Source organism: Pipistrellus hanaki (assembly GCF_964339955.1).
Source record: "Pipistrellus hanaki genome assembly, chromosome: 4".
NCBI lineage: Eukaryota > Metazoa > Chordata > Mammalia > Chiroptera > Vespertilionidae > Pipistrellus > Pipistrellus hanaki.
Genome location: NC_140506.1, coordinates 94,370,175 through 94,395,516, shown reverse-complemented (window position 1 = coordinate 94,395,516; position 25,342 = coordinate 94,370,175). Strand labels below are relative to the sequence as shown.

Genomic DNA, 25,342 nt, shown 5'->3' with positions numbered 1-25,342 from the left:
TTGTTGTGTGCGGCTGCGGCTAGTTGCCTACCTGAGCAGCCATCTTGGATTCCTTTAAACAGATTTTGATTCAGGAGGCTTGGGGTGGGGCTCACAGCATTGCACATCTAACAAACCCCCAGGAGACCCGATGCTGCCTGTCTGTAGACCATACTTCAGTGGCACTGACTTAGTGATACTTACAGAACCCAATACTGGCCTGTCTCTGAAGGAATGAGTGACCAGTTCCTATAGCTGGGATGGGCGAAAGGGGACATGAGCATTTTTATCACAAGTGGCTTTTCTATCTCTGTTCCTATGACTGTAGGGGAAAAAGTGTCTCTCTCTCTCAATATTCTTTATTGATTAAGTTATTACATATGTGTCCTTATCCTCCCATTGCGTGCCCCTCCCCCCCACCTCCTTGTTCATACCCTCACCCCCTAGTATCTGTGTCCATTGGGATCATCTGTTTTTTAGGAAAAAGTTTTTAATGATGCTTTTTGGGTTAAAAATGTCTTTTAGCTTGGCCTTTTTAAAGTACCAAATAACCTGGTTCCAACATTTGCCGTTTCTTCAATTGGTATGTCTAAGAGTGAGGCTGAGGATTGCTTGGCAGGGAAAATGACAGGATCCTGCCTGGAGGAGAGCTGACCCCTCTGTGTTTCCCCTGCAGCAGCAGACAGAGTGGCAGCGGTACTTACGCCAGAGCTTGGAGGTAGTGGCCAAAGTGATGGAGCTCCTTCCCACACACGCCTTCTCGACACTGGTAACTCATGTTTGGATGGGGATAAAGAGCCCAATGATTTCACTGCACATATAGGATGAGCAGTAAAGCTTTTTTGCTCACCAATATTATAAAAAATATACACTGATGGCCAGATTATTATGATCTCTGAACACATAATAATCTGGCCACTCAAAGTGTATGCGCGTGTGCGTGTGTGTGTGTGTGTGTGTGTGAGAGAGAGAGAGAGAATGTGTGAATCCTGGGGCATGAATTCATGCATGGGTGGGGTCCGGCCATCCGGTCAGCCTGGCCAGGGGAAGGGACATGGGCGGTTGGCCGGCCTGCCTACTGGTTGAACTTATGGTCGAGGGGACACTTTGTATATTAGCCTTTTATTATATAGGATATACACTGAATGGCCAGATTATTATGCATTCAGAGGTCATAATAATATGGCCACTCAGTGTATATTATAACCGGAAAGTAATAGTTACTATACCCAATCCTCAATTTGATCAAATGTTAATATTTCCCCCAAACATATTAGATCAACTTTGGGAAGCCCTGTTTTTCCTTCCTAAATGCTTGCTATAATATGAACTTTACTAATGCTTTCATCAGTAGCTTGAAAGTGGCCAGGCTGAATAGAAGATTTATTTATATGACTTACATTGCTGAAAGGCCAGCTATTATAAAGCTCACTCTTGGCAAATTGCTGGCACTCCTGCCTATATTTATGTGCTAGAATCTTCAGTCATAGGACTGATTTCACTGATTAAATGATACCTGTTTTCTGAAGAGATTTCATTAAACCTCTCTTTCAAAGGCAAGATAATGTATTGGGGTCAGCTTTGCATTGTATCTTGGGTTTTTCTATGGAGATTGCCATTTTGTCACCTGCCATTCTTAGGGATTTGCCACATTAAAGTTTTTATCTTTATCTTAGTGGCGAATAGCAGTTTAGAAAGAAAAGATACAGCTCTGTTTATGAAGGTCCTGTCTGCTAAATGAGTAAGGGAAAATGACTTCCAAATAATTTGGCCTGGCTTTACTTTGCCATGCAGTTGAATAAAGGCATATCCGTATTTCTCTCAAGGGTAGGTTTACCTTGGATTTGAAGGGAGAGGGGCCTGTGTAAAAGGATCAGATCATTTGGGGCTTGAAGTCCTCTTTTAGGAACATCATAATCATACCCAGCATCCACTGCTTCGTTTTTAAAAGTACCAAACTGATGGTGGTGGCAGTTACAGATATTGTTAGGGATGCGGGAGCTCCTCTTCTTAGGGCACGTGAGGTTTCCAGAGAAGAGTTTTTATCCCACCCACCTCCCCACTTCCCCACCTCCCAGAGATACATGGCCTGTTTTAATGGTAACATTATTTTGTTTTTTAATCGTTGTTTCTTTGTTTTCAGTTCCCAGTTCTTCAGGACAATTTAGACGTTTATCTGGGGTTACAGCAGTTTATAGTTACTTCAGGGTCAGGTAAACTGGTTTTATTTTCTAATTTAACCCACATTTAAAAAATGGACTAATATTGAATTATTGCCTTCTTTGCTATCAGAACATGATTTTTCTCTCTACTGCCACTTCCTTGCAGTTTTGTCTACTCAACTTGCAAATAGAAAGAAATCATGATGGGGAAGCGTATGGGAATTAAAGGATCAGGCTCTGACAGTATATTCCAGAGAGGTGTTTCAGTGAGAGAGGAGATAATTTGGAGAAAAAGAGTAGAGGTTTTTGAAAACCCTAGCAAACAGAATGTCTTTATGTCTTTTAAACCAGCAAGTATGCTAGGCAAAAGCAACTCTGGACTTTGCTGTGACGTACTCTTCTCTGGTATTTAGAATCCAGTAGCACATAGGAGCAACTCAAAGCAGGCAAACTATGGTGGAACATGCTGATGCTAGTAAATGCTAGCTTTCCTGTTGTAAGTGGCCCTGGGCGCCTCTGGCCTGCCATTTACAGGTTTCACCTACTTGGGATTTAGGGTTAGCGCTTTTGTTTTGCCCTTTGGTTATTCTATTAATAGTATTAGTAGTAACCTTTATTTGTAGAACACGCATTATGTACCTGGCACTGTATTTTGCTTATGTTATCTATATATACTAGAGACCCGGTGCATGACAGTTGTGCACTTCTGGGGGGCCGGGGAGGTCCCTCAGCCCTGCCTTCTCACAGTCCGGGACCCCTTGGGGGATGGCTGACTGCCACAGAGACAGGAGGCTCCCACCACTGCTACTGTGCTAAGGGCCCTCCCGCTGTGGGAGCGCACTGACCACAGGGAAACTTCTGCATTGAGTGTCTGCCCCCTGGTGGTCAGTCTGTGTCATAGTGACTGGTCATTCTGCTGTTTGGTCTAATTAGCATATTAGCTCTTTATTTTATAGGATTATTATTAGGATATATAAAAGCCTAAGTGACCTTTACAACTGAACGACCAGAATGACTGACAACTGGAATGACCAGTCGACCAGTTGCTATGACATGCACTGATCACCAGGGAGGCAGATGCTCAATGCAGGAGCTGCCCCCTGGTGGTCAGTGCACTCCCACAGCCAACCTCATACAGCTAGCCAACCTCTCCCCATGCCGCCCCCCAGCCAGCAAACCTCCTGCTTTCCCTCCCCCTGTCTGGCAGGCACTGTCCTGCAGGGCCCTGGCTGGCCTGGCCTGGATCGAGACTGGGCAAGATGGCCTGATAGGCCCTGATTGCTGGCCAGGCCTAGGGACCCCAACTGTGCATGAATTTTGTGCACCGTGCTTCTAGAATAGGATAAAAGGCTAAGTGACTGACCATCCATCCGACTGTCTGACTGACTTACTGGCTGGTATATATGACGCACACTGGCAGTTGAAAAATAAACATTGACTTGCACATGTGTGATACATAGAAAGCTTCCATTGAGTTTCTTAATAGTATTGCTCCTTCAGGAATGCATGTCATAAATTAAAATTGAAAGTAGGTGTAATCATCATGCCACTGAGAAATCTTAATAGAAACGGGATCTTTGTTTTTTTTGTTTTTGTTTTTTTAAATATATATATTTTATTGATTTTTTTACAGAGAGGAAGAGAGAGGGATAGAGAGTTAGAAACATCGATGAGAGAGAGACATCGATCAGCTGCCTCTTGCACAACCCCCACTGGGGATGTGCCCGCAACCAAGGTACATGCCCTTGACCGGAATCGAACCCGGGACCTTTCAGTCCGCAGGCCAACGCTCTATCCACTGAGCCAAACCGGTTTCGGCAGAAACGGGATCTTTGTAATGGTACTAGATTTATTATCAAAAGAATGTGACCTAACATAATAGAAGCAGAAGTATTAACAGGATCTGCAGAAGGAGAGGTTGTTCTGATTCCAAGAATTGATTCCATCTGACACTGGCCTCCCATTTAAATTAATTTGAAGACAGTTTCCCAGGATGCCAGCGTTTGCTATGACTATTAATAAATCACAGGGACAAACTCTAGACAGAGTAGGAATATTCCTACCTGAACCCTTTTTCGAACATAGTCAGTCAGTTATATGTTGCTTTCTCTTGAGTTCGAAAAGCATGTGACGTTAAAGTTAGTTATAAATACTTCATCACAAGGGAAATTAGTCAAGCACTCTGAAAGTGTTTTTACTCTTAATGTGGTATACAGGGAGATATTAAAATAAATTTAATCAACTTGTCAGTCATTGTTTTTATCAATGTTTTTATATCATGTCTTTGTTCTATCATGTTATTATTTATTAACCAATTTATATATTATTTTCATACACATTTCACTAATTTTCTTTCATCTCTAACACTTGTACTATAGAGAAAGGGCAAGTAATGATATTAAAATATTCTAATTCATTTCCTTTCAATATGTCTGAATTCATGTACTGGACTACTAGTCTTACACTAGAGGCTCAGTGCTCGAAATTTGTGCACGGGGGTGAGGAGGTGTCCTTCAGCTCGGGTTGCACCCTCTTCAATCTGGGACCCCTCGGGGGATGTTTGATTGCTGGTTTTGGGACATCCCTCTCACAATCTGGGACTGCTGGCTCCTAACCACTTGCCTGCCTGCCAGCCTAATCATCTCCTAACTACTCCCCTGCTGGTCTGGTCACTCCCAACTGCTCTCCCCTGCTGGCTTGGTTTCATCCCCTACTGTCCTCTCCTGCCAGCCTGGTTGCCCCCAACTGCCCTGCTCTGCTGGCCATCTTGTGGCTGCCATCATGTAACGATGCAGGGGCGGCTATCTTGTGATGACATGGGAGCGTCATGCAAGGGCCACCTAGGCTTTTATTAGTATAGATAATTCACTGAAACCGATTTGGCTCAGTGGATAGAGAATCAGCCTGTGGACTGAAAGGTCCCAGGTTCGATTCCTGTCAAGGCATGGAATTTGGGACATCCCTCTCACAATCTGGGACTGCTGGCTCCTAACCACTTGCCTGCCTGCCAGCCTAATCATCTCCTTGGTTGCAGGCACATCCCCAGTGGGGGGTGTGCAAGAGGCAGCTGGTCAATGGTTCTCTCTCATCGACGTTTCTGGCTCTCTATCTCTCTCCCTTCCTCTCTGTAAAGTCAATAAAATATATATAAAAGAATATATATATATATATATATATATATATATATATATATAATCGATATTCTTTTATAAAATATATATAAAAGAATATATATATATATATATATATATATATATATAAAATCGATATTCTTTTATAAAATATATATAAAAGAATATATATATATATATATAAAATCGATATTCTTTTATAAAATATATATAAAAGAATATATAAATATATATATATATATAAAATCGATATTCTTTTATATATATTTTATTGACTTTACAGAGAGGAAGGGAGAGAGATAGAGAGCCAGAAACGTCGATGAGAGAGAACCATTGACCAGCTGCCTCTTGCACACCCCCCACTGGGGATGTGCCCGCAACCAACGCACATGCCCCTGACCGGACTTGAACCTGGGACCCTTCAGTCCGCAGGCCGACGCTCTACCACTGAGCCAAACCGGTTTCGGCTATATTTTTTTTAATAATAATAAAAAAAAAGATAATTCTTTCATGCCCTATAAGGTGTAAGCACTAATACTAATTACTCCTGTTTTACAAAGGAAGAAATCGATATTTAGATGTTAAATTTCCAGAGCCACATAGCTTGTTAGTGCTAGCCTCAAGATGCTGTAATGGAGAATGATAAAAAATTGAATTAACTAGCCCAAACCGGTTGGCTTAGTGGATAGAGCGTCAGCCTGCAGACTGAAAGGTCCCAGATCAGGGACATGTACCTTGGTTGCGGGCACATCCCCAGTAAGGGGTGTGCAAGAGGCAGCTGATTGATGATTCTCTCTCATTGATGTTTCTAACTCTCTATCTTTTTCTCTTCCTCTCTGTAAAGAAATCAATAAAATATATATTTTTAAAAATTGAATTAATTAAAATCTGACCTTGATTATGTCAGCTGAATGTCATATTGTGCTTGTAAGTACACCTGTGCCCCTCCCCCCAGCTGCTTAGTCATTTGACAGTGTTTTCCTTAGAGGAGTCATGTCTGGCCCTGGCCAGCAGCACCTCTGTCGTGTAACTGTTGTTTCAGCCTGGCACAGAGCTGCCCGAAGTGCAGCCCAGCTTCTGGGCGAACTTGTTATTCATGGCAGAGCCTCCATGGGAGTCTCTTTCTGAGACTGCCCTTTTTGGTGGCCTGTGACGGCTTGTTTCCATGACTAGATTAGCTTTCAAATAATTCACTGGGCCCCAGGAGGTTGATGGGACTTGGCATGTCCCAAGTTTAGGCTCTGGTTTTGTTGATAGGATAAGGACAGCTTATACAGAACTTTAAAAAAAGACCATTTTTTAAAGCAAACATGCCTGTAAAATATGCTCTCAATATTAATGAAAATCATTTGACTGTACAGAAGCTACAGATTTTCCAGAATTCACTCTTGGGAAAACTGTGCCCTGGTTGTCTCTCCTAGAATGTAGTCAATATCTTGAAGACATTATTATTTTGATCTTAAAAATAAAAAAATGGAGTATGTATCTCTCCCCCCCCCCTTCAAAAAAAAAAAAAAAAAGCCATACAAAAAAACAGGATCTCTGAGTTTCCCTTTTAAAATTATAGCTGACTTTTTACATTATACTGAATTTGTCTTCAGGTAGAAATCTTCAATGACTTTTAAATTCTTTTTCTGAGACACAGCTGATAAAGCTGCTCTTCTGAGATAATCTGATTTATTTTTCTGCACATAAAATACCATATACCTGCTCTCATTGAAGCCCATTTACTGGTAATTTTACAGTGCGCTTGGCTCTTCCAGATCACTTACAAATCTCATTCCTAGCCTGATCTTCGGTGTGTAATCCAATGGCAAACCTCTCAGGCCAGAGAAATACTTCTTTCTTGTTTTAAATCGAGCTCTCTTATCATGATGAAGCATTTCCTCATTTCTAAGTGACTCAAAAGCCAAGTTTCCAGTGCAAAGGCTATTAAAAAGTGGGACTCTGAGTACATTCTGTCCCTACTTCCCGCGGCCATTCACCCCTCAAATAACCTTCATGCTGTGCTGTATTAGTTAGCCTTTTGCCTCATAACAGAAACCATGGTATCCTTTCTTCCATGGCTTTCTTTTCCATTCCCATTTATCTAGCTAGTCTTTAGTTCTAGCGTCTTCTCTGGAGCCTATGTGGATGGGAGTCTCATTCTTACTCTACTTCTTCCTCTTTCCACTTCCTCAGTTAAGTTCATGGAGAGTGTGGCCACAGCAGATGGGTCACTGTGTGCTCTCTTCCCCCTCAGGTGACCTCTCACCCCTCAGGTGCCCTCCCCTCGCTGTCCGTCTTTCCCACCATTGGTGGTTTGAGAAACCTTTCATTGTTAGTGTGCCCTTCGTATTGCATTTGTGTCCTTACATGGCCTTGAAGTATTTGTTCTATATGTATCTAGCTATCCACTGCTCATGACATCTTCCCTCATTGGAGTGGTGTTACTGCTCTAAGTAATAACCCCGTTAGCTTTCTATTTAGCCATGCAGACTTTCTTGCCTAAGAGATTGCTTATATAGAATACTACATAAGATTTTTGGACTTCGATTCTTTGTTCCCCTGGGGTTCATTTATGACTCGTTTGTTCTCTTGGGGCAGAATACTGCAAATGCTAAGTTTCACACCTCCTCCTCCCTACCCCCTCAAACAGGACTGACTACACATAAGATTACTAGGTTTTTATCCAGGGCGGTGATTTGACAGGGAGCTGTTCTTTGGGTATGACTTACAGAGTATCTGGACAGCTTCAGGGGGCCTTGGTTTGTGGAAGACAAGACTTCAGTGTAGCTGTGATGTTTTCTCTCAAAAGCCTGTTCTCTCCTAAAGGTCCCACTTTGCAGCTGTCTGCAATATTGGGGAGAAATCCAACCTAGCCAAACAGAAGAAAATGTGGGTGGATCTGAATAGCTTTTCCCAGTGGGAACCCTGGCCTGCCTCCTCAAGTTGAGGTGGCAACTTTTCGCGATGCGGTGGCAGTGGTGGTGTGTGCTTTCTAGGTTGGGGGAGGGTGGGGACTTGGATTAGTGGTGCTTACTGCTGGTGTGTTTGTCTGCCATGTAGGCAAAGTAGGAAACAGCAGCTGCAATTTTTATTATTAGCACCTTAGATGGCACATATGTGTTAAGTTGAATTATATAGAATTGCAGTTTTGTTAGGTCAGAAGTGGTCAAATGTCAGCAATTTCATATGGTTCAAACTTCTATCTCTATATAAAAGGCTAATATGCTAAGTGTTCCTCCGACACCAGACTGGTCATTATGACACACACTGACCACCAGGGGGCAGACTCTCAATGTAGGAGCTGCAGTGATGCACACTGGCCATTTACAAAGAAACGGCACTGTGGACCTGGTGCCGATGGGGCCTGTCTTCCCCCAAGTGGGAGACAGGCCCCATCACCACCCCTGAGTGACAGCCCACCAAATCACAGCCAACGCTGGTGAGACCCCATGGCACAATACGCATCACATAGCAATGCCTGGCTTCCTCTCTCTAGCGACTAGCCTCCTTGGAGCTTCTTCAGCCCAGGAACATGACTTGCTTTATAGCCAGGTGGAAACATTTTATACTTTAACCAAATGTCTCTGAAGCATTTTCACATACCTCATTTCATTTGATCCTCACAGCAGTCCTGGAGTAGGTAGATTGGAGACATGGTAGAATCCTATTTTGTTTTCATTAGCTAGAAAACAGATTTAGAAAATTTAGAAACTTGACCCGACTGAAAAAAAAGAAATGGGGGAACTTGAAAATGACTTCAGGTTTTCTCACTGCCCAGCTTATAGTCAAACTGAAGGGAAGCTGATTCTCTGGAGGAGGGAAGGAAGGTCTCCTGAGGGAGTTGATGCCTTGCCTCAGGGAGCTGTGTGCTTAGATCGGAAGACATTTGTGGGGTGCTGCGGGAGGAGGGTTGATGCCATGTTGAGGCTCTTGCCCCCTACCCGAGTAAAAACCCGAGTGGCAATGGAGGGAGCTTGAGAAGTGTGTAGGTTGCAGGTGGCTGTGGGCAGGCTCTCACTGTTCTGGCCCTCCCTCCCTCCCTCCTCGTTCTGAGGGGGGCGGGGGAGAGATTTAATCAGACTGAGAGCCCTCTGCTTGACAGTTATACTGTTTTTGTGGATGTTTGTGAGTAGAGGGGGCCTGAGAGGCAAGGAAGTTGCTGAACTGGGGATGTTTTTGTCCTCCACCTTGCATCCTCCTTGCTTAGTTTGAAGAAATTATGTTGAAGAATAAGTTTCAGGCCTTAGAAAATCACTAGCTCTTGGTTTTTCATAAGTATTACAAACATTGAATAATGGTTTATAGTCTACAGTATTTATTTAATGCATTCTAACTTAGCCCTTATTATAGTTAATTAGTAGCATTTTTTCCATTTTAAAGCTGAGGACACAGACTCAGAAAGGGCTCACTGAGGCACAGAGCCAGCGAGTGGCAGGGAATCCGTCCTCTGAACCCAGCTCATGCTCCGTATTCCGTGCTACATTTCTACAACCGCCTGGGTGCAGTGCTGAGTGCACGCTGTCCGAGCAGGGACCAGTCCTCCCTCTCAGCCTCGGAGACGTGGTCTCTGACAGGGCCATGTGCAAAGGCAAGCAGATTTGCAGTTGCTTAGACTGAGCTTAGGACACCCGCTCTGCCCCAGAAATGTGACTCAGGTTGGGCAAGTTACCAGACCTCCCCGAGGATGTTTCCTTGTGTGAAAAATTGGTGGCATCCATCCTTCACATGGTCAGGAGGAATCAGAGAGGTGCTTGGTGCACTTTGCTGCCCTCCCTCCCCGGCTGTCCTTCTGTCTTCCTCTGCTGTCTGTCCCTCCCTCTGCCTCTGGAGTGCACGTGGGTCTGGCTTCCCTGCTCCGTCCCAGGAAGCAGCCTGTGGGTTAGTACGTGTAGATTGCCTGGGTGAGTGGCGTCTGTCGGGGTAACCACAGCACGTTCATCCTGAAAGCCTGTCTGTGGTGCTCTGTCCCAGGACACAGGCTGAACATCACAGCGGAAAACGACTGCCGGCGCCTGCACTGCTCCCTCCGAGACCTGAGCTCCCTGCTGCAGGCCGTGGGCCGCCTGGCCGAGTACTTCACTGGAGACATGTTTGCTGCGCGCTTCAGCGATGCCCTCACCGTCGTGGAGAGGTAGGCTGGCAGCGACATCATGGAGTCATTCCCTCTCCCGAGCTCAGTTGTACCAGCTTCTGCTCCGGTGCTGGGTCAGTCACGGCTCACATGTGTAAGGAGAATGTGGAGCGATTACTGGTCCTCTCGGAACTTCAGTTCCTTATGTGTAAAATGGAGTGGACAGTATCTTTAGGTTTATTCACTATAGTTTTAAAATTTATACTCGAGAAATATATATTAGTCACCTCAACTTCATAGTGAGATGATTGATCATAGAGCCTGAATCGTTATTTTATAGGTCCTTACACATATATCTTTCAAACCAATTAGGTTTGTAAGCTCAGTACTAAGATACTTAGCTATCTTGTCTTCAATTTAAAATAAAGTGTGAGGAAGGCTCCTTGTTATGATCTCAATAGCCAGTGTGATTAGCAGTGTTTTACCTTAGAGGTTACATAAACAAACTTAGTAATAAAACTGCTACACAGCCCTGGCCAGTGTGGCTTGGTTGGAGCACCGTCCCATACACCAAAGGTGGCAGGTTCTGTTCCCACGTTGTAGGCACTGTCCCCAGTTGGGGTGTGCGCAGGAGGCAACTAATCAATGTTTCTCTTTCTCTCTCTAAAAATCAATAACAAATTTTTTTTTAAACACTGCCAAACAGACACATCTAGAAATCAATTTTTAGTGATGAACATTATTAAAGAATGCTGTGTAAGGTACAAACAGGATGCAAAGTCCAGTACTATATGATTTTACTTATATGAGGTATGTAGAGTAGTAAAATTTATAGAGACAAAAAAAAACAAAAGGAAGATGGTTGCCAGGGGGTATGGAAAGTTATTTAATGGGTACAAATTTTAGTTTGAAAAGATGAAGAAAAGGTTCTGGAGATAGACAGTGGCGGTGGCTGCACAGTGTGAATATACGTAATGCCAGTGAACTGTGCACGTGCTGTGTGAGTGTACGACACGGAGAGAAAGCATTAGACACCAGTCCACGCTGGTGCATTGCTTCGGGGAGGAGCCCTTCTGATTTCCAGTCATCACCTGCACCCCTCCCAGGACCAGATTGGGAGCCCTCGGCTCTTTCACTCTCACTTTCTTGACCGACTGGCAGTGCCCCTTTCTGTCTGCTCCCAGCCCTGCATAATTTGTGGCTCAAGCTTGTGGCTTTCTAATAAAGGCCTGTTTTTTCTCTGCATCCGAGAGGAGCATTTTTCAGAGTATGGTCCACAGGCACCAGAGCCTCGGTGTTTCCAGACCCTCCTACAACTGCATAGTTGGTCTGTGGGGTTGACCAGGGAGCTGGCATGTGTAACAAGTTCCCAGTTGCTCCTTGTGTCAGTGGAGTTGGGGAACCTCTGCACCACTGGATTGAGGAAGAAGAGCACATGCTGTCCTCCCTGGCATCCAGCGCAGTTTGCTGACAGCAGGCACAGAGGGAACTCAGCCAGGTCTCCAGTTTTCCCCTCGACTCAGGAAAGTCTGTCTCTAATGACAGAGGCATTTCTGCTTCCCAGTGAGCTGGCTATTAAATAGTTACTGTAGTTCATGCTCATTTTATGCAGTGAGCCCTTGGGCAGCAGTGGGTTCAGCAGTTTGCTCCTGAAATAACTGTGATTGAAGTTAAAAATACCTCAGCGTAGTTCTAGAAACTCTTGTCCCCCATCCCAGAATTTTATCATGAATATTTTCACGTATTCATAAACATTGAGTAGTTATACAGGGAAGACCCATATACTCATCATTTAAACAGTGCTATATTTTCTTTATCATATATCTATCCACCTGAAACACTTTTTAAAAATGTATTATTTTTATTGATTTCAGAGAGGAAAGGAGAGTGAGAGAAACATCAATGATGAGAGAGAATCATTGATCGGCTGCCTCCTGCACGCCCCACTGAGGACTGAGCCCTCAACTCAGGCATGTGCCCCTGACTGGTATCGAACCCAGGACCCTTCAGTCCACAGGCCAACGCTCTATTCACTGAGCCAGACCAGCGAGGGCAGACATTTACATTAAAAAAAGTTTTTTTTTGTGGTAAAATATACATAACAAAGATTTCCATTGTAACCATTTTTATTGTATATAGTATGTGAGAGTATATTCTGTGTTGGACATCTATATTATTTTCAGAATTTTTTGATACTATATGTAATGTTTTAGTTAGTATCTTTGTATATAAATCTGCACATCTCAGATTATATCTTTGGGATAAGATTGAAGGTCTGGTCTCTATTCTTAGACCTTTGTTGGTACCTGTCTATCTGTGTTTTTTTAGTCCATAGCTGATTTTTTTCTTACTTGCTTCTTTGCCAACAGGTTGGTCAAAGTCACTCTGTATGGATCTCAGATAAAACTGTACAACATTGAAACTGCTGTGCCATCGGTATTGAAACCTGATCTCATTGATGTGTAAGTACAGAGTTAGATGTTTATATTCCCAGGAAATGTCCTCCAGCCCCAAATCATTTTTAGGTAAAAAGAAACAGTAGTGGCTGCCATGAAGAGGAGTGAAACTCCCACTTCCAAACCTAGGAGAGGGACAGGTGGTTTGATTGTATACACCGGGGCACGCGTGGCTGCAATGAGAGGACTTCATCTGGGATGGAGTCTAGGAATATGCATGTCAGGAGGAGAGAACAGCACAAGCCAACTCAGTGTTGGGGAGTCACAAAGTCTGGAGGTGGTGAGCAGCTTGTGTGGTGGGAGATGAGGCTGAGAGCTCTGTTGGGACTAACGTGGACACACCTTGAATGCCATGAATCTCCTGTGGACAGTAGCTGAAATCAGTGTACTGAAGAGTTCCTTGGGGAACGCGTTCCTTCAGAGACTGATGGCAGAAGGCGGCATGGGCTCGGGTATCTGCATGTTACACAAGAACCTCGGTGATTTTGAAACAGGACAACATGGACCAGACTATGAGAAACTTTATAGACGGTGGGAAGCCATGGGGAATGTGGCACATAGAAGTGATAGAGCAACGATTTTCAAACTTTTTCATCTCATGGCACATATAAAACACTACTAAAATTACTAAAATTTTGCCGATCTGACAAAAAAACAAGTATAATTTTGATTCACCCCAAATGGTTGCTATCATTTTTTTTAATTTGACAATCTAAGGGAAAGGTCAGTGCCCCTGACTAAAATAGTCAGGTGTTGCATGTTTTAGAAATCCTTTTGGCATATTGGTTGAAAAATCACTGGTATAGAGGAATGGGGACAAGAGATGGGCCATATCCCAGAGATCACACTGCCCTGAGGCTTGCTCTAGACTGGAGCACAGACTAGCTAAAAGGATTTTCCCCAGCAGGACTTGATAATTTGATCATCAAGAAAGAATAAGATGATAATAGATCATATCCTTGAATATAAGAATCCATGCATCTATAGTGATTTAAAAAAAGATGGGGCCCTAGCTGGTTTGGCTCAGTGAATAGAGCATCAGCCCTTGAACTGAAAGGTCCCAGGATTGATTCTGGCCCACATGCCTGGGTTGTGGGCTCGATCTCCAGTGAGGGACTTGCAGGAGGCAGCTGATCAATGATTCTCTCTCATCATGGATGTTTCATATATCTCTCTCCCTCTTCCTTCCTCTCTGAAATCAGTAAAAATATATTTTAACTAAATAAATATGGGGAGGGAAAACTCTTTTTTTACAGAAGAATGCCAGGAAAAGAAAGATAGAATTAGAAAAATCAGAATTAGAGTTGTACCTAGCCAGAGAAAGCATAGGGTCTGATGGTGAATCTTAGGGCAAGCTTCCTTACAAAGCTCTAAATATACAGTAGTTGTCTGCACCCTGGTCTGTAGCTATGGATGTTACATTTTTTATTAGTTCCCAGAGTCTCAGCACATTATCACTCTAGTTCTTTGGTTCTGTTTTCTTATTTTCACTAGGGGCCCAGTGCACAAATTTGTGAACCTGGAAAGAAACTGTGGGCTCTGAGGCTGTGGTGAGCACAGGGGCGGGTCTTGGCCCATTCTCTGTGCCCCCACTCAACCCTTCCCCCAGCAGCCCCTGGTTCCCTGTCTGCCAGCAGCCCCATTTCCGCTGCTGCTCCCATGCACCGACTGTGCAGGCTCTGTTTGCACCCGCTGACTGCACGGAGCGATTGGGGCCAGTGCCAGCAGCGGGTGCGAGTGGCTGCTGCTATCCCGATTGCCCCTCAGGAGTAGGGGGAGGTGGAGAAGCCCTCAGCTGTGATCGGGGCTGGCAGCTGCTGCTCACACCCACTGATGGTGCCAGCAGCAGATACAAGCAGAGCTAGTACCGGACAGGACCACAGCACACTGGAGCAAAGAATCTTCAGTAACCACTAGAGGCTCACCCCAATGATAGCAACCAATGCCCCACCTTGGTCTGGCGTCCCCGCTCACCTGCTCCACCATCCTGCTCCGGCTGACGCCCACCATCTTCTACGCTCTGTTGCCTGCTGCTGATGTCCACCATGTCCTCCATGCACCCCCTGGTGGTTAATTCATGTCATAGCGATTGGTTGTTCGGTTGTTCCGTTGTTTGTTCTATTTGCATATTAGCCTTTTGTTATATAGGATTCCCTCAGGATTACTCACATGTGTCACAGAAAGATTAAATAAGATCTGATAGGCATTCACTAACTGCCTTTTGTATTCTGGGCATTGATGGCAATATTTAGGTGATGAGTTTTAATTTTTAGGTTTGATATCAGCAAGTAAATGATTCCATGCCGTTAGATCCTGGAATAATAAATACAGTGGATAGAGTTTTTACTTCCTATGAAAATACTTAATGCTAATATATTTGACTTTAACATGTAAAATCGCATCTTCTCTCCTTTTTGCAGGCATGCCCAGTCCCTGGCCGCCCTGCAGGCGTACTCTCACTGGTTAGCACAGTATTGCAGTGAAGCGCATCGGCAGAACACCCAGCAGTTTGTCACTCTCATCTCCACTACCATGGATGCAGTCACACCTCTAATCAGCACCAAGGTCTGGAAAAAGCAAAGGCTACACCTGTTACCTACCTGAGTCTGTCTTGTCCATGTACCCATTTATTATCCTATCAAAATACTACATAGTAGTAGACTTGTCATTCTTACCACTGAAATATAACTATATGCCATTTCATATTCCTTTTAGTTGTAAACCACTTAATGCAAATATAACTTTATATTTTTAGTACTCTAAGTCCCACATGAACACATGCTTATTGTGAAAAAGTAAAATATGGTTCAGAGTTAGAGACTTAAACGTGATGGTACTGTTTAATCTCTTTCTCCAAAACATTTCCCTTTCCCCAGTAAGCACTGTCCACGGTTGTGTATCCTTCAGACATGTTTCTTTTTACATTCACAAGTGAAAGTCTGTATTTAGCTGCAGATACAGCTGCTTTTGCTTAAAGGTATGCTTCGGAGACTTTTACATGTATAAGCAGCTTCAGCTTTTCAAACTGCCCGTGTTTTGTAGTGGGGATATATTATAATTTCCTTATTGATGGATATTAAGGGATATATTATAATTTCCTTATTGATGGATATTATATCCTTGTAGAATTGATTTCTGCAAGTGGAATTGCTGGGTTGAAGGTTATATCCATGTAAACTTTGATAGGTTCTATTATTGAGTGTATACATGCCTTTTTTTTTTTTTAATAGTTTTTTTTTTTTAGTCATACATAGCATTTTGTACCACTATTAATAGGATAATGTATTATTTTCCATAAATTTCTATTGTGTTTATAATTGTAATTTGTAAATAATACTCCATACATCATTTAGCCATTGCTGGACTTTTATAGCTGCCTTTTTTTAAATTTTTATTTATTTAAAAAAAATTTTTATAGTTTTATTTATTTCAGAGAGGAAGGGAGAGGGGAGAGAGAGATAGAGAAATATCAATGATGAAAGGGAATCATTGATTGGCTGCCTCCTGCATGCCCCCTATTGGGGATCCAGCCTGTAACCCTGGCATGTGCCCTTGACCAGAATAGAACCTGGGGCCCTTCTGTCTGCAGGCTGACACTATCCACTGAGCCAAATCAGCTCCAACTGATAGCTGCCATTTGAAAAAAGCCATTACAGATACTTCTGAAAAGTATTTATTTATGACTTTTTTAAAGGTAATTTCCTTAGAATAAGTGGGATTATAGTGTTAAAGGTTTTGTGCTTCTAGGAAATTGATCAGCTTTCTCTTGCATGCACCCTACTGGGGATCGAGCCCGCAACCTGGGCATATGCCCCTGAAGAATTGAACCTGGACCCTTTAATCCGCAGGCCAATGCTCTATCCACTGAGCAAAACCAGCCAGGGCAAGAAGATGCCTTTTTGATGGGCATCAGCATACGAAAACTCCTTTGAGATAGAGCCTGTGTGATACAGTTTGGTAGAGAACTAATTAGAACTGTATTTAGCTTGTGGCTGCGTCATCAAGGTTCTTCTAATTCCATCTCAGGGGATACAGTAAGCCTCCATGTCCTCTTCCCTCTTCAGGTCCAAGACAAGCTGCTGCTATCTGCGTGCCACCTGCTGGTTTCACTGGCCACCACTGTGCGGCCCATCTTTCTGATCAGCATCCCTTCAGTGCAGAAAGTGTTCAACCGAATCACTGATGCCTCTGCTCAGCGGCTTGTCGACAAGGTGAGGCCGGGGTTACCCTGGAGTCACCGCAGTGGTGCGGCTCAGCCTCGGGAGGCTGGGGGAAGAGGGAGGCCGTTCTTCCTGCACCCAGAGCTTACAGGCAGCCGCTGGCGGCTTTCTCACACGCGCGGCGCGGGCGCAGCCTCCGTGCTCTCTCGCCACGTCCTTCCCATCATGGCAGACAGTGTGGATTCAGACATAAAAAGTTCCTCCTAGGAACAGAGCTGGTGCTGCTTTTCATTTTATTTTTTAACTAATTTATTGAGATGAGGCTTATGAGGCTTTAAGAGCTATTGATCTGGCCGGTGGTGTGAGAGCCTTTGCATTCTTTCGGTTTGAACCGTCTGTTTATTGTTGTTACATGCTTGTTTTCTGAGGGTTGAGATGCCTCAGGTAAATATATTCTCTTAAAGTCCTAGGAAGCTCAGGTTAGATGTGTAGAAACAAACCAAACAGGGCTGGAATCAGAGGGGAGTCAAAGCAGTTAGGTAAGAGCACCTGGGTGTGAACGAATTGCTTTGGGCCAGAACCCTCTTACTAGCCTGCTCCGACAGCGCCTCCGCGGACGCCAGAGGCAGCAGCAGAGAGACTGGTGAGATCAGGGACTGGGACCTTCCCGTCCGTGATGCTTCCAGGACCGGCGGTAATTCCTGAGACTGGCTGGCCCTCGGCTGTGCTTCATTTCCTTTCCTCTCTGGGTTCCCGCAGAGTCGGACCAAAGCTCCAAGTTCAGGTTATAAGAAAGGAGCCTGGAGTCTGAGCTCAGGGTGCGTAGTGGGTGTTAAAGGCTGTTGTTCGCGAGTGCCTTTGGGGTCTCTTCCAGGCTCAGGTGTTGGTGTGCCGAGCCCTCTCCAACATCCTGCTGCTGCCGTGCCCAAACCTCTCGGAGAGTGAGCAGCAGTGGCCCATGCGCTCCATGAACCATGCCAACCTCATCTTCGCACTCTCCCGGGACTATCGCAACCTGAAACCCAGTGCCGCCGCCTCTCAGAGGAAGATGCCCCTGGATGACAGTAAGTGCCCCTGGGCAGGGGCATCCCAGGGAGATGGGTGAATTCAGTGAACACTTCAACTAGACCTGTTTCCTGAATGCAGGTCTCTCTCTCTCTCTCTCTCTCTCTTTCTCTCTCTCTCTCTCTCTCTCTCTCTCTCTCTCTCTCCCTCTCTCTCTCTCTCCTCTCTCAAGAAAAAAGAAAGTTATGGATTTCAGAGAGGAAGGGAGAGAGAGAGAAAGAAGCATCATTGATGAGAGAGAATCATTGATTGGCTCCCTCCTACATGCCCCCTACTGGGGATTGAGCTGGCCATCCTCAATTTTTCTGTTGGGGAATTGAACCATAAGCTCCTGGTTGATAGGTCAATGTTCAACCACTGAGTCACATCAGTAGGCCCTTTCTGTTGTTTAAAATGTAAAAAATAAGGAAAATGTTTATTGAAGGGCTGTGGCTAAAAAAAAAATCCTGCAGTATATTGATCCATTCCAGATAGTTGCATAAGCAAGCAGGACAATTCACCTATACACACTGGGGGTATTACTTGAAACTGTCTTTAACCTTTCTCCAAATAAATATTTCAGAGGCTTTGAAAGAGTGTGGTATCTTCACAAATGGCACTTTTAGTTGATTGTTTATATTAAAGAGGCAGACAAATATGAATCAAGAGAACTCATGCTATGTGAAGTGTTAGAAATGATAATAAACACTCAATGTTTAAAAAACATTACTTTTATAATTAGGAGCACTAACATTGCTCAAAAACATTAGTGGGGGGTGGGTGGATAATGGGGGGATCAGGACACACATTTAATACCTTAATCCATAAAGAAAACAAAAAGGAGATATTAGAAGAGTTAAAGTAGAAAAGAAAAACTCTTAAATCTCATCAGTTTTATACTTTACAAAGTAACCATTTTAAATAGCTTGTTGAATGAAGGGCTGATTGCTAAGGGTACACTGCATAAGGGCTTGCCTGCCTTAGTGATCTTCCATCAGCAAATCTCTGGCTGTGCCGGCGTCAGCTGTCAGCGTCTGCTATTTGTCTGACCCTGATTGTTTTACATCCATTTAATTCTCAGGTCAGCCTTATGAGTTAGGTACTGTGAATTATCCTGATTTTATCCATGAGGAAACAAGATATGGGAAGGTTAAATAACGTGCTCAGGGTTTACATACAGTTACTATAGAACCATGCTTTATAAAGTTTAATGGTCTTCCTTTCTTTCTTCATATTACAACTACATCAGTCAGCACAGGCTAGGTTATGCTATGTGTGAGAAATAATCCCCAAAGCTTAGTGGCTTACTCTAGGAAAACACTTATTTCTTGTTAATTTCGCATGTCCAGCCTGGGTCAGGGTTTGGGAAAGTTCTGCTCTTCTAGTCACTCAAGAACCCAGGCCTATGAAAGGCCCATTTCGGTTCGTGGTTACCTGGAAGGGCTCTTGCTTAGAAGTGACACTTATTTCCACTCATTTTGTTGGCCAGGACATATGATTCTGTGTCCATCGTTCACATAGCAGATGGAAAGTGTGATGCCACCATGTGCTGGAAATTTTGCTGAATAGGTATAATGATTTCCACAGTGAAATAATTAAAAACATAGCATTTGTCAAGTGTGTACTGTGTGCCAGGTGTGGGCTGAGAACTTCATATCTATCATTTCATTTAGTCTTCCCTATAGTCCGTGGGTATATAGCTTATTATCCTCATTCTCCAAGAGATAAAATGAAGGCCTGGAAAGGTTTTTCTAGCTCAACTTTGAAAAATTTTCTAACCTATAGGACAGTTGAAAAAATAAGAAAATGAACAATTGTGTATCTTTCACCAGGATTCACCAATTGTTAATATATTGCCATATTTGTGTTCTTTTCCACTTACACGTATTTTTTTTTTTTTTACATCTCACCCTTTTTTACTAATTAAAATAAAATTTAAACATTAATAATAGGGCTTTAAAATTAAAAACAATTGCAAACAATGCCAATGAAAAAACTAAATTACTTACATGTTATTTTCAAAACTTGAATGTCAAGAGCAAAACTCTGGCTATTAAATAATAACAATGCCAATGCAAAACAACAAAATGATAAATCAGAATTATGGACATATTAATATTTTTAGCTACTAAATGAGTCTCTTGTTGCTGGTGTAGATTTACTCAAGTCCTTGGACTTGCTGCTCAGGACTTTGCAGAAGACTGGAAGCTAACAGATGCTAGCATGAGCAGGAACATGATTAAAGAAGTAGCTTCCACTTCAGTCTTTAATTTCTTCAGATGACTCCATGTTAGCACCTCAGTCCCTTGCGTAGCTTTCAGTTTTCTTCTCCCACTTTGCTGTCGTCTGGGCAACTCTCAGTGCTTTTGGGTGAAGGGACACAGGAGCTTCTCTGAATCCATTGTGATGGCGGACCTAACACTCTGGCACCCGAATTGGCTGCATTGCTCCTTCTTTTCTTTCATTTTGTGAACCCAGGGTTCGACCCCACAATACTCCGGGCCTGGCTGCTCCGGGCCTGGATGCTGTTCGGGCCTGGCTGCTCTGGGCCTGGCTGCTCTGGGCCTGGCTGCTGCTGCTCTGGGCCTGGCTGCTGCTGCTCCGGGCCTGGCTGCTGCTGCTCTGGGCCTGACTGCTGCTTCTCTGGGCCTGGCTGCTGCTGCTCCTGGCCTAGCTGCTCTGGGCCTGGATGCTCCAGGTACTTTTTCTTTTTAACTGAGGCATTTATAGTACGTTGCAGACATTGGTACTTTATTCCTGAATATTTAAACTTTATTTTTTAGAACAAGATATTTTCATATATAACCCAAACACCATTAACACAACCAAACTGTGTAACATTGTTATAATAATGTCATCTATATTATAGACGTGTCCACATTTTCCCTAGTCATTACCAAACTGTCCTGTGTTGCTTTTTAAAAATCCAGGATCCAATCAAGGATCATGTTTGTATTTGGTTGCCACATCTTAGTCTCTTTTAATATAGAAAAGCATTCCTGTTTTTTTCTTCTTCGTGATATTGACGTGTTTGAAGATTTCAGGCCTATGTTTTGGTGGGATATGCTATAATCTTGTTCTCATAGCAATTTTTGGCAGAAATACTACGGTGATATGTACTTCCTATTGCATTGCTTCATGCCAAGAATGTCAAACTCAAAGGCTAATACGGGCCAAAAAAACAAGGTTTAAGTTTACTAGGACAGTATGTGGGCTGCAAAAAAACAAAAGCTTCAGTTTTCATAGAAACAGGTTTATTCCGATAGAGACATGCTAAATATAAAGATCTGAAATAAGTGAGTCATCATTAACATAAAAAAATGGAACATTTAAATAAAATTTAATAATTTTTTCTTGCACATTAACTTACCAGACACTGAATAACTGCACAAATTAATAAACGTAACACAAATAAACCTATTTTTCTTGTTCTCCAAAGCGAAATATTTCCTGTTGCGCACACCAAACGAGTCAGTCATGTTGCCAGGATTATTCTGAACCTTGTCTGTGATCGTCACAGCCACCCCTCAGTGGGGGGCTGTTGACTGTCCTCAGTGTATGGACCAGGATCCCGCCTGTGTGTGTGGCCATCTAGTGATCATCTGCCTTCATGTCCAGGATCCTCTGGCCCTCCCTTTCTTCTGGACTCCTGCTGTTTGCTGGCCACTGGCTCTGTTTCCCTGTGCGCTATATGCAGTCATTCAGTGAGCTCACACCTTAGGGTATTGTTAAAAGTTTATGTTGTCAACGACATACACTATACTACAGCATAATAATAATTATACCTATTGTCACAGGCCCTTTATTTAAGAATTTTATTTTTGAACACATCAGCAGTAGATGTTGTCACCCTCAAAAGTAAAACAGCCAGTTATTGTACCAGCAGTATGGGCATGTTTGGGAATAGCAGACAATTGCAATCGAGGACAAGCAAACTATAGTTGCTAGAATTTCAGTCTCCAGTCACCACATACAGTTCCTTTCTCAAGATTTCCATAAACCTTCTGTGACTGTTTATATCCATTAGGTTATGTCTTGTCTTTGTTCTTGTTTTGGGACATTCATTTTCCTTCAGGACAAAATTACTTTTTCTTCCCCTCATACCAAAAACTGTCTCCATTCCTCATATCTTCTTTCATTAAAAATACACATCCTACTTTTCACATATAGTCATTTTTTTTCACCTTTGTTATTTTCTAGTTTTATTAACCCTTTTCCTGATAATTTCAATTTTTTGGTTCAAATTGACCTCCATTCTAAACACTTATAAAGCTTATCTAAAAACAGAAATGATCCCCACTGTTGTGGCTCGGTGATTGAGCATTGACCTATGAACCAGGAGGTCATGATTTGATTCCCTGTCAGGGCACATGCCCGGGTTTTGGGTTTAGTCCCCCGTATGGGTGCAGGTAGGAGGCAGCCAATCAGTGATATTTCTATCTCCCTCTCTCTCTAAAAATCAATAAAAACATATTTTAAAGAAAAATGATGCAAGGCAGTTGTTACAGAATAACTGCAGGCTTACTCTTAAGGATAGCATAATTACCTTGTGTTACATTAAATGAATGTAAACTACATAACATAGTTAAAATCAGCCACATGCTTTCTGGGATTATATTCATTCATGTCTTTGTGAGACTGGGGATGATTAGAACAGATGGGCAGTAGGATGCCGACATTACTGCTGCAGAGTATTGCTCATGTTGAGTAGGGAGAATAAAGATTTGAAAGATGGGACAACTAAACTTATGGCAGACCTATAAATTTCGTGGAAGCCACCACCGGAATTTCCGGCCTTGCAAGTAATTATAAGAAATGGGGAAGTTCTAAATAAAGATTACTGCCTGGCTACAAATCTAAAAAGACAAGGCAACAGAGTATGAGCTTATCAAAGAGCGATTATAGCCTGGCCTTGAGTTAGCACTGTGTGTGACAGGACAGAAAGGGTGCTTGTTCGTGTATGGCCTTTTCAGCCTCTGCAGACACTTCGGTTTGCTCAGTTCACTGTGGTCTAAAAGCAATGGCTTTCAAACATGTGGGATAATTTCATAGCAAGAAATATATAGTTTATATTATGGCCCATAAGTAACAAATAAGTTTAATAAATGGACATGTCTTTACTATTTTCAGTATATGCCATGCATGCACCCCATTTTGCATTTTATAAGATTATTCTATTTATATATAGATAATCTATAACCTAAATTATAGATAGAATTAAAGATATGCAATTTACATTTGTCAATATAGGCAAATATAGATACTATGTATATTTTCTATTTAAGTAAATGTTAATCATCACTCACCAATAATCTCTCACCACAGTTTGAGAACCAGGAAGTCTTTCTGTAGTAGGAGAAACTCTCCTAGGAGCTCGTGACTGCTTCCAAAGGCCTGCCTGCTCCTTTGTCTGCATTCTCTCAGCATTGATGCTCATCGTTTGTGCAGAATTAGTTCATGCTTATTACTCAAGTGTTAACATTTTCTCTTTGGTTCATTTGTATTTTTAGCTCTTCCAACTTTTTAAACTATTTAGAATCTTTGCTTTTCAGTGAAAAGTAGAAAGCAAGCAGTTGTGACTGTTTTTAATATATTTGCATCCAGTAATTAGTTAACAAAGTTATAAATATATTTCAAAATTTTTGGAAGTATATTTTTTCTCATAATAAACTTTTTTGGGGTAAAATTAAAATGCCAAAAATGATTATACTTATTTTTAGCATTTAATGTTTATCTAATTGAAAGTGATTTAGATATTCAATGAATATCTGTTACTTAGTTTGATCTTCTTTGTATTTACTTAAATTACTTGTTTTTAACAGTTATGCTTGGATTGGACATTAAACCAGCTAACCATTATCTTAATTTCCTAGCTGACAAATTTCATAATAGAGATAATATGAACTTATTTGACTTTTCAGTAAATCTAGGTAAAATGAAAGTAAATAATTCGAAATACATGCCTGTTTTAATTAAACCAACAACCTGGAACTAACATTAATGTTGAATATATTCCCTGAAATTCATTTGGATTAGTTTGGATTATATTTCTGAAAGTATTCTTAATTTATATAAATGCTTAATCTTTTAAAACTCATTGAATACATTACAAATAAGTTTTGGTAATACCATTCAGAGGTAGGAAGATATTACACACAAACACAATACAAACTGAATTTTAAAAATATTAGCCATGTCTCAGGCATAAAGTTCAGAAGAATAGTTGGACCCAAATTGTGTTTTTGGCAGGTGGACTAAGTTAAGGTTACTTGTTTAGATGGCCAAAGTTTTAAATTAAAGATTTTAAAAAATTGCATGCTGTAAGGATCCTTTTTAAAGCTCTTTTTCAAGTTACTTGTCCCTTAAAAGCTTCTGCATACTTGCCGAAACCGGTTTGGCTCACTGGATAGAGCTTCAGTCTGCGGACTGAAAGGTCCCGGGTTCAATTCTGGTCAAGGGCATGTACCTGGGTTGCGGGCACATCCCCAGCAGGGGGTGTGCAAGAGGCAGCTGATGGATGATTCTCTCATCGATGTTTCTAACTCTCTATCCCTCTCTCTTCCTCTGTAAAAAATCAATAAAATATATTTTAAAAAAAAGCTTCTGCATACCAACCAAAGGATTCATTTCATTGTCTCCCGGAGGAGTGGAATTCTCTCTTTTAAGGGTGCCCCTTAAGGTGGACTAATTTTAAAACAATTAGTTATGGCCATTGTAATCCCAAACAGAAAGAGATACTCAACAGGAAGAGCAGTGTCTTGATAAAAACAGAAAGGATAAAACCTTTATTACTATTATTTTGGTTAATTTTCATCTGATGATATTTTTTTCATTGATTGGTTGCCTCTAACACACAACCGGGATCGAACCTGCAATCCTGGTATGTGCCCTGAGACCCTTCGTTGTCTGGGCTGACACTTAATTCCTGACCACTCCAGCCAGGGTAGTATGAAACCTTTAAATAGGTCCCAGATAAAGTCAGAGAGCTTAACTAAAGGGAGGGAGCTGGGCATCTTACACATTTATCTAACCAAAGGGGAAAAAAAACAGTTCGTGGAAGTGTAGAGCCCAAAGGCTCAAGGGGATGCCTCCCCTAGTTCTGGGGGTTGTTAGGTCCTCAGGGGTTTGTCTCTTTTGGGTCTCACTTCTGACACCACATAATGTCATCTCAAAAGTAAACAGCCAGTTATTTTATCAGCAAAATGTGATTAGGGAGTAGCAGAGAATTGCAATATGGAACAAGAAGAATGTAGCAAGCTACAGACAAGTTCGAAGAGACAAAGGGTAAGACAGCTTTTATTAGCTTTTAGGAGGAAACTAGGGGGGGAGGGTTGTTTTGAACTGAAGTTCA

At 42.4% G+C, this 25,342-nt stretch overlaps 1 protein-coding gene across 7 annotated transcripts in view; it reads left to right on the top strand.

Moving 5' to 3' along the window:
* XPO6 (exportin 6) overlaps window positions 1–25,342 on the top strand; it is a 113,726-nt gene that overhangs the window by 78,287 nt on the left and 10,097 nt on the right. For all 7 annotated transcript variants that reach the window (XM_084882889.1, XM_084882888.1, XM_084882890.1 and 4 more), the window contains 7 exons: window positions 656–748; window positions 2,123–2,192; window positions 10,232–10,391; window positions 12,701–12,793; window positions 15,208–15,352; window positions 16,852–16,998; window positions 17,822–18,011. In XM_084882889.1, the coding sequence (XP_084739015.1) occupies window positions 656–748; window positions 2,123–2,192; window positions 10,232–10,391; window positions 12,701–12,793; window positions 15,208–15,352; window positions 16,852–16,998; window positions 17,822–18,011 (898 nt within the window). The remainder of the gene's footprint in view (window positions 1–655; window positions 749–2,122; window positions 2,193–10,231; window positions 10,392–12,700; window positions 12,794–15,207; window positions 15,353–16,851; window positions 16,999–17,821; window positions 18,012–25,342) is intronic.